This window comes from Danio rerio, chromosome 3 (assembly GCF_052040795.2).
Source record: "Danio rerio strain M-AB ecotype USA chromosome 3, GRCz13ab, whole genome shotgun sequence".
Classification (NCBI taxonomy): domain Eukaryota; kingdom Metazoa; phylum Chordata; class Actinopteri; order Cypriniformes; family Danionidae; genus Danio; species Danio rerio.
In genome coordinates, this window is record NC_141023.1 from 66,510,001 (window position 1) to 66,520,000 (window position 10,000).

General features: G+C 35.0%; 1 protein-coding gene and 3 long non-coding RNA genes across 6 annotated transcripts in view; 2 read left to right on the forward strand and 2 right to left on the reverse strand.

Annotated features, from left to right (window-relative positions):
- The window catches only part of LOC147846140 (uncharacterized), a 1,789-nt gene extending 975 nt beyond the window's left edge, over positions 1 to 814 (forward strand). The window contains exon 2 of the long non-coding RNA XR_015481529.1: positions 1 to 814. This exon is cut by the window's left edge and continues 125 nt beyond it. This is a non-coding gene — a long non-coding RNA (uncharacterized LOC147846140).
- LOC147846141 (uncharacterized) overlaps positions 1 to 2,646 on the reverse strand; it is a 3,397-nt gene extending 751 nt beyond the window's left edge. The window contains exons 1-3 of the long non-coding RNA XR_015481523.1: positions 2,061 to 2,646; positions 206 to 485; positions 1 to 148 (exon numbers count right to left, since the gene is read on the reverse strand). The exon at positions 1 to 148 is cut by the window's left edge and continues 146 nt beyond it. This is a non-coding gene — a long non-coding RNA (uncharacterized LOC147846141). The remainder of the gene's footprint in view (positions 149 to 205; positions 486 to 2,060) is intronic.
- Positions 1 to 10,000, forward strand: part of helz (helicase with zinc finger) — an 86,621-nt gene that overhangs the window by 57,916 nt on the left and 18,705 nt on the right. For all 3 annotated transcript variants that reach the window (XM_087242423.1, NM_213266.1, XM_087242424.1), the window contains 1 exon segment: positions 3,981 to 4,191. In XM_087242423.1, coding sequence (XP_087098549.1) covers positions 3,981 to 4,191 — 211 coding nt within the window.
- LOC147846139 (uncharacterized) overlaps positions 1 to 10,000 on the reverse strand; it is a 281,389-nt gene that overhangs the window by 5,888 nt on the left and 265,501 nt on the right. The gene's annotated exons all lie outside the window — the stretch shown is intronic.

Sequence of the window (10,000 nt, forward strand, 5' to 3'; positions counted from 1 at the left end):
CATAGTAGGAAAAACAAATACTATGAAAGTCAATGGTTACAGGTTTCCAAAATATTCTTCAAAGTTTCCTGATATTGTGACATGGGGAGATCTATGTAGCTTGTACTATTACAATACTTTTTAAATTGAAAGAATATTTTCAGAAAACCTGTAACCATTGACTTCCATAGTAGAAAAAATAAATACTATGGATGTCAATGGTTACAGGTTTCCAAAATACTCTTTAAATTTAAATTCTGCATATGTTGACTTGTGTCATTGGGATATATTTGGAGCTTTTTTTTTTTTGAGGATTCATTCTCAATATGAGAGGTTTCTTATTACACAGAAGTTAATTTGTAAACTAATTCGATTTGTTTTCTTCTCATATATGCATTTCTTTGGCGGTTTTAGAATAATAAGCGTCCTCGTTTTTCTCCCGCCCTTCATCCCTCTTCATATAATCATCGACCACTGCTCACACACACACACACACACACACACACCTAGCTCTGAGTGTACCGTGTTGGTGTTGGCAAGTGTTATATATTCTGTTGATGAGTGTTTCTGATTCACTCCATGCGTCCCGGGCTGTATTGTTGTCATACTGTTATGTTGAAGGCTGAACGGGGACTTCATTTAGATTTCCATTGATTGCGCCGTGCTGATTAGTCACGAATAATGTGAAAGGTTATGGTCGAGCGGGGTGTTTTTTTTATTTTTATTAAAATCTTTATATATTTTTCTGTCGTGCTACAATCAAGCACTCAAAAGTAGATCATTGCTATATTTGTGGTGCTTATTTGGAAATAAAGTGTTTGTTTGGAGGTAAATTTAGCAGATGTCGTGATGAATTAATGAATCTAAAACTTTCTTGTGTGTGCGTGTGTGTGTGTGTGTGTGTGTGTGTGTGGAGTTATTTGATTAAACAGAAGCAGAAAGGGAAATAAAAACCACTCAGTAGCAATTCCTCATGCTCCAGTAATGCCATTAGGAATAGTTCCATTCTATTATCATTAACACGTTTTGAAATCATCGTTAATCAGTGTTTGTTCTGGCATTGCCAACTTAAAAGGAAAGTTCACCCCAAAAATTAACCTTCTGTCATCATCATCATCAGTATTTCTTCTTGTTTCTTTCTTCTGCTGAACGCAAGGGAAGATATACTGAAGCACAAAACAGCTGTTGACTACTTTATGCCGAGTTCAGACTCTGTGATTTTAGCCCCGATTTTGGCTCGCCGACAGGTTTTGAGAAATCGCCGACAAATGCCTGAAATCGCCGGCAAATCGCTGCTCGTGCACGTGAGTGGCAATCACACAGTGTGAACGATCAAAGACGTGATCTGAGAGAATCGCCGATGAGTCGCCGATGCCTGTGACATTTGGCGTGCTGAATATCTGGAGCTGTCGGCAATTCTAATCACGCCGTGTGAATTGAGTTTGACTGAAAATAACATCAGCGATCGCCTACAGCCAATGAGAGAGCAGCTTTCACATGTGTGTGCGTGTGTGTGTACCTGCTGCAGGCCAGCTTTTCAGGGGGAGAAGTTAAAAGCGCTCATTTTCGGTTTATTTGGACCCACGAAATGGAGGAAAACTAGTGGAGGTTTGACAGGACTCAGGAGCAGCCGTGTCTGTTTGACGTTTCATACAGAAATAAATTAGTTTATTATCAACGTTGTGGAGAAATGGCTGATTCCCTTTAAACCCAGGTGAGCAAACATGTACATGTTCTACCCCATTAAAGGCTTCTTTCTCATTATGTAGTTAATAACAAAAGATATACGACGTGTTTTTGGCTGTGAGACGTAGTTTGGACGAACTTGTCAGCGATTCTTCCTATAGTAAAGTCATGCAATGTGAAAGTCCCTGTCGCCGATCCATCTTGCAGTGTAAACAAAGCAGCGATGAAACGCCAGCCCAGATAGTCAAGCAGTGTGAACACATCTGTGACACGACGACTCTGAAAATCATGCAGTCTGAACTCGGCATTAGTTGTAATATATTGATGCGTTTTTCCAACATTCTTCAGTATATCTTGTTTTCTTTGACTTCATTAGCATGAACACACACACACACAAACTCTATCTTTTTTTGTTTTACGTTTGAACGTTCTTCTGAGCATTTATGAGTAAATAAGTACATAAGAAATTAACATATATAATAGTATCTTACATATTGGGCCTTTTTATGATATATACACAGTTGAAGTCAGAATTATTCGCCCCCCTGTTTATTTTTTCCCCCAATATCTGTTTAACAGAGCAGATTTCTTCAGCACATTTCTAATCATAATAGTGTTAATAACTCATCTCTAATAACTGATTTATTTTCTCTTTGCCATGATGACAGTAAATAATATTAGACTAGATATTCTTCAAGACACTTCTATACAGCTTAAAGTGACATTTAAAGGCTTAACTAGGTTAGCTAGGCAGGTTAGGGTAATTAGGCAAGTTATTGCATAATGATGGTTTGTTCTGTAGACTATCGGGAAAAAAAAGTAGCTTAAAGGAGCAAATAATATTGACCTTAAAATGGCTTTAAAACAATTAAAAACTGCTTTTATTCTAGCCGAAATAAAACAAATAAGACTTTCTCCAGAAGAAAAAATATTATCAGACATACTGTGAACATTTCCTTGCTCTGTCAAACATCATTTGGGAAATATAAAAAAAAAAAAATTAAATAAAAGGGGGGCGAATAATTCTGAATAATTCTAATTCTAAAACTCTCCCTAATCAAACAGATTCAGGTGTGTTTCATTAGGGAGAGGTTGCAAATGTGCACTGCTGGTGTGCCTTCAGGAACAGGGTTGGGAAATGGTGCTCTACAGCAGTGGTTCTCAAAGTGGGGGTCGGGACCCCCCGAGGGGTCGCAGGACAATGAAGGGGGGTCGCCTGGTGATTTTCAAAAATCAATTAATTTTTATTAAACCTTAAGACTTACTGTATTTTATCAATAACCTACTGAAGAGAAAAAATAGTCGTTTATAGTTACTATAAGCTATATAGTTACTATAGTAGCTTATAGTTAATAGTTCTATTGGATTGCGACTTCTCTAGTAATTACATTATACTAAAGGCACAGCAATACTTTCAGATGCAGCGGATTTTATAACACCAGGTTAAACTTTCTAGCCCATTTACAGCACTGACATACATACAAAAACAAAGAATAGACTTGGGTCTATTGGTGTGTGTGCGTCATTGCATACAAGGTTTCTGTATTTATAACCACCACCTCAGAGAAAATTGGGGGTAACGAGTCACTGGCATTGTCATTTTGGGGGTCGCGGGCTGAAAAGTTCGGGAACCCCTGCTCTACAGCAGTGGTTCTCAAAGTGGGGGTCGGGACCCCCTGGGGGGTCGCGGGACAATGACAAGGGGTCGCTTGGTGATATCCAAAACTCAAATAAATTTTATTAATCTATTAGAATTACCATATTTTATTCATAACCGACAGAATACAGTTAATAGTTGCATTAAAGAAACAACAACATAAAAATAACAATCAGCCATCAGCCTTTAATTTTAAAAGCAAAATGTAATTAAATCCATAAATGACTTTAAAAAGCATTATATGGCTAATAGACTGTTGCATTTTTGTGTTGTCAATAAGCTCATGTTTATTTTTGCCTATAGTTGTGTCTGCAACGTTTACAAATTTACAGTACAACCACCTTGAAAAATGGGGGTCGCGAGCCTCTGATATGATTATTTTTGGGGTCGCGGGCTGAAAAGTTTGGGAACCCCTGTTCTACAGTACACTAAATCTCCTTTGGTTTTCTTGAGTTGTGAAGAGAGTTGCTTTTAATCTTCACTATTCATTTAGGCTGAATTGTCTCTCTAATGTTATAAATATATAATGTGAATGAATCTAAAACGCTTGTTATTTGGAGCTTTTCATCACATATATCCTCTGCAATACTCTAGGAACCTCTTGTGAGTTGTTAAGGCAGTCGTGTTTAACCTTCACCCTTGGTTTGCTCCTTCGCAGAAAGTTCTGGGAGACCTTCATCTCCATCTGCCATGAGAACCACAGCCTCCACGGCATCACCTTTGAGCAGATTAAGATCCAGCTGGAGGCCCTGGAGCTGAAGAAGACGTATGTGCTCAACCCGCTGGCCCCAGAGTTCATCCCTCGGGCCCTGCGCTCGCAGCATCCGCCGCAACAGGGGCCCGGAAAACACCAGCACTCACCACCAAAGGTACCGAATCAGCCGCACTACATCCCACATCCCACATCCTACAATACCTCCTGTGAATATATTTTAATATTTCCCAAATGACAGATTCAGAAATTTCTCACAGTATTTCCTCTAATATTTGTTCTTCTGGAGAAAGTCTTATTTGTTTTATTTCTGCTAAAAATAAAGCAGTTTTTAATTGTTTTAAAGTCATTTTAAGGTCAATATTATTAACCCCCTTAGGCAATATTAGTGTTGGATTGTCTCCAGAATAAACCACTGTTATACAATGACTTGCCTAATTACCCTAACTTTACCCTAATTACCCTAGTGAAGCCTTTACATGTGACTTTAAGCTCAATACTAGTGTCTTGAAGGATATCTAGGCTAATATTATGTGCTCTCATCATGGCAATAAATTTATACTGTGGCCTTAACTAATATGTATTTACACAGGAATTAATAGTTTGTTACAATGTACTTATTGTGTAAATACATGTATTTACTGTGTACTTATGCTTGATTAAATACATGTAATTACATCTGTAATTAACTTTTGCAATTACATTTGTAAATACACTGTTGACCATCGCTTACACCTAAACCCACCCTTAAACCTACCCATGCCACCAAACCTGTCCATAACCCAACCTCTATCCCAACTCAAATGCACCAGAAGTGTTCTCAAATACATTATAAACGCAGTAAGTACATTGTATTTATCTTTTGATGCAAGTATGTAGTAGTTAAGGACACTTAGTATAAAATGGGACCGTACATTTTATTTTGTATTATGCATTATATAGATTGTCATGTATTTTACTATAGGCTATAATGAAGGAAAAACATGCGTTTTTCCCCTATTTAATATGCATACGTGGACATTGCTTTAAATATTATGTCAAGAATATTTACCTGAAATTCTTGAAAAGGTCATGGAGTATGGGGCCAGATCAGTCTCAAAAATAATACATTTACAAATGAAATTCATACATGCACAGAACAATTCACATTTACAAAGTCCAGTTTGTAAATTAAAAACACAATTCATGAATAATAAATATTTTCACCAAATGAATTGGTTTTGTGCACATTATGAATTAAAATTTTGAATTTACGAATTGCATTTATTTATTTTCGAATCATGTTTTGAATTAACGAATTGGATTTGTATTTTTTTTAAATCGCATTTTAAATCTACAAATTTGATTTGTGGATTTACGAATCTTGTTTTGATTTTACGAATTGGATTTGTGTTTTTAAATTGATTTTTGAATTTACAAATTGGATTTGTGGATTTGCTGATCGTGTTTTGAATCCACGAATTTGATTTGCGTATTTACGAATCGTGGTTTGAATTAACGAATTGGATTTGTGTTTTTTTTTATCGGATTTTAAATCTACAAATTGGATTTGTGTATTTACGAATCTTGTTTTGAATTTACGAATTGCATTTATTTATTTTCGAATCATGTTTTGAATTAACGAATTGGATTTGTGTTTTTATCGCATTTTAAATCTACAAATTGGATTTGTGGATTTTCCATATTATGTTTTGAATTAACGAATTAGATTTGTGTTTTTGAATCGAGTTTTGAATTCACGAATTTGATTTGCGTATTTACAAATCGTGTTTTGAATTTACGAATTGGATTTGTGTATTTTTTAATCGAATTTTGAATTTACGATTTGGATTTGTGTATTTTTGAATCGTGTTTTGAATTTACGAATTGGATTTTGTTGACTTTTATCGTAAAAGTAAACAAAAAAAAAAGTATCCACCCTGAGCTCCAACAACACTTGTTAAACCACCCTCGTTTCATCAATCACTGCGTCACGGTCACCAATACCAAGCTGACCAAACAAAGATCTTGTGCTCCATGATGTCAGGAGCAAGAGCAAGCTAAAAACGACGTGTTTTAAATGTAATTAGAGTTTAAGCTACAGCAGTAATGAGGCGGGTCGCTTCAGATTTTGAAATATGTTAAGTTTTCAATACCACAAGGAAGAAAACTCCACAATATTAAAAGTTTCCGCATTAAAAGTCGAAGCTAAAATGTCGGAATGAGGTAAATTTGTAATCTTCTTCATTCTTCTCTTAATTTCTAACTAAAACAAAAGTCCTGATATTATCATTAATATTATTTGACTGATCACAGCTAACATGGACGTATATATATTTGTTTGTTAACTGATACTAATGTAAATACTTCACCGTTTTATTTATATTAGTGGTAGATAATACATTATTGATATAAGCACATTTCTCCTGCGTTTTATTTCACCGTGTGCATAGCAGAAATATAGTAACGCATATAAATCGATGCTGACGTGTGTTCAGATGCGCTTTGACGCGATGTGCTGTGATGTGGAGTCACGCATGCTGACATTAATAAAGGCTTTGGTTGTGTGAGCAGCAGAGCGCATCCGTCTAAACGCCAGCCTTAAAAGGAATAATATGCCAATCAATCCTCTGCCCTGAGGAGAGGAAGGTAAACATGCCAGAATAGATGAGCGCGGACACTTCCTCCCCCCCCTTTTCTTTCTCCAGCTCAGATTGGTGTCTGTTTCTCCTCAACCCCTGCACTTCATTGGCTCCATCACTCGGGTTAGTTAGTTAGTTAGTTAGAGAGAAGAACCGACTTGCTTGATTTAACTAATAAGTATGTCCACACAGAATCTGTGCGTGCAGAAATCTGCAAATCTTCAGCCCCTCATTGAGTCTGTTTACTTGTAAAATTTAAATGCATTCAGTTTTTACATTGCCATGTCAAAGCAGTAAGTAAATCAGCATACTATCATCTCAGAAACATTGCACGAATTAGATTTGTTTCCAGTGAAGACTTAAAGCAAACTTGTTCATGCTTTTATCAGCAGCAGGGTGGATTACTGTAACAGCCTGCTCACTGGCCTTCCCAAAAAAGACAATCAGACAGTTGCCCGGCCAGGATTCTGACCAGAAGCAGGAAATCAGAGCACATCACACCTGTCCTCAGGTCTCTACACTTGCTGCCAGTTACATTTAGAATAGATTTTAAAGTATTATTACTGGTCTATAAATCACTAAATGGCCTAGGAGCTCAATACATTACAGATATGCTCACTGAATACAAACAAAACAGATCACTCAGATCTTTAGGATCATATAAACTAGAAATTCCAAGAGTTCAGTCGAAGCAGGGTGAATCTGCCTTCAGCCACTGCGCCCCTCGCTGCTGGAATCATGAAAAATGATCAGATGTGCTCCAACATTAGGCACATTGAAATTGAGACTGAACACACATCTGTAGCTGTGCCTTTACTGAATGAGCACTGTGCTGCGTCCGACAGATCATACTATTGTGTTTTTCCTTTTCTTTCTTTTATAACCTGTTTTAACACATTTTAATCTGTTTTTAATCATTTTTATGCTCTTAAACTTGATAATAATAATAATAGTAATATAATATATTAAATATAATAAATATATAATATAAATAAAAATTAAATATAATATAATTATATAATTATGAATTATAATTATAATTAATTAATTAATTAATAATTATAATTAATTATAATTTAATTATTAATAATTATTATTAATTATTATTATTAACTATTAATTATTATTTATTATATTTATTAATTTAATAATTAATTATAATTTAATTTATAATTAAATTTTAATTAATTAATTATAATATAACCTGTTTTAACATATATAATATAACCTGTTTTAATTTTTATTTGTTTTTTATGCTCTTAAACTTGATAATAGATGATAATAATAATAATAATAATATAATAATAATAGTAATATGATATAATAAATATAAATATATAATAATATAAATAAAAATAAAATATCAATATAATACAATTATAATTAATTAATTAATAATTATAATTAATTAATTAATTAATCATTATATTTAATTATAATTTTATTTATTAATAATTATTATTATAAATTATTATTAATTATATTTATTAATTTAATAATTAATTATTATTTAATTTATAATTAAATTATAATTAATTAATTATAATTATTAATTATATAATTATTAATAATTATAATATAAATATGTAATATAATATAATATAATGATAATAATAGATAATGCATTTAATACACATTCCGTTTCAATATACATTCTACTATTTTTCAAAAACTGAAATATTTCGGAGTATTTAAATTAATTATGTATGTATATTAGTGCAATATCTATCTGTTTTTTTTGTATTAAAACAAGCATCGTTTAAAACAGCCCTCGTTTGCATTTTTCGTGCAACCAAACAACTTCCGAATCAGAGTCCATTGATGTGATCCGCTGGGAATGCGTGGCTTTTCAAAACCGATCAATGTGGGCATGAGTGCATAGAGAGTGACTCCAGGTCAGCACGTTTGAGGGAAACGCAGATCACGGCCGGCCATTTCAATAGCATCTGATGAGATGCTTTCTGAAATTACTGCGCCGAAAATGGGGACGCACCTGTCAAAGAGATGAACCAAAGCAAACGGAGAAGTCTATAATTAACACGCCAATCACGATATTTATTTACTGAAAAGAATGGGTTTTTGAGTTCTCCTCGTGTTCGATTGGCTGGATTTCCATTGAAGCTTTTGTTTTTAATTACGGACTAAATTGCTGTAGCTTTTAAAAAGCTGTGCTGATCGTCAAAACAAATCACCACAGATCCTCTTGAAATCACTTCAATGCTACGGTTATTAACCCTTGTGTGCTGTTGGAGATGTTTTCATCCACTCCAGGGTGATTTTAAGTCTTAACTTGGCCACGACTTTCTCTGTGTTTCAGCAAATGGAATGATCAAATCTTATTTCGACAGACATTTTGGGAAAATGCATTGAAAGATTTCCAAAACTCAACAACACACTTGCAAATTAACTACTATTTGGTTATGTTGGGGGCTGTTTTTGCCCCATTGACTTCAATTATAATCTCTTTCTATGATTGCTAAGCCTCCTTGATTGCTGGTTGGTTTTTCGTTGTTGCGAAGAGATACAATTAGAAATCTATCTTGTTTATCATCACAAACCGTTTTGAACAGGCCTATCTGAAGGATTAACGGTGCCAACTGATGATCAACAGTCAAATTAAACATTTAATCTCTTCCAAACAGAGAAAACTAGCAACAATCAAGAATGCATGACTATATGCTGTCATGACCAAGCAATCAAAATATGTGGTTATAATGGAAGTCGATGGGGCAAAAACAGCCCCCAACATAATGAAAGGGGAGTCAATTTGAACTCGACCCGCTCGCTGTATTTTCTGTTATTTCTTTGTTAATTATATTAATGACAATAATTCATATGCATCCACAGAGGGACATCTCTACAGAAAAGTGTCATGTACATATCACAGTACTGCCACATAGTCTGTTTTTCCCCACTGTTGTGCAGCTCTAGTGCCGTAATTCAAGCTCCAAAATGCGAGAGTTTATTCCACTCTGTTCGCTGAGGATGTTTTGTTTTTCTTGGAAATCCTCATCATCAAAATCCAAACGCCTCCTCAAAACACCCTCTACCCTCATTTTACTCAAACTCAACCCACATGGAGCCAGCGAGACGAGATCTGCCTGACCATGCGGAAGTACAGCGGCGCAAGCGCTCTGACAAATCAGTGCTTCCTCATGGAGATGCTTGTGTACAGTGGGGAAGGGGAAACACAGCCCTCAAGAACCTAGAAAGAAAAAAAATTGTGTGTGTGTGTGTGTGTGTGTGTGTGTGTGTGTGTGTGTGTGTGTGTGTGTGTGTGTGTGTGTGTGTGTGTGTGTGTGTGTGTGTGTGTGTGTGTGTGTGTGTGTGTGTATTAGGGATGCA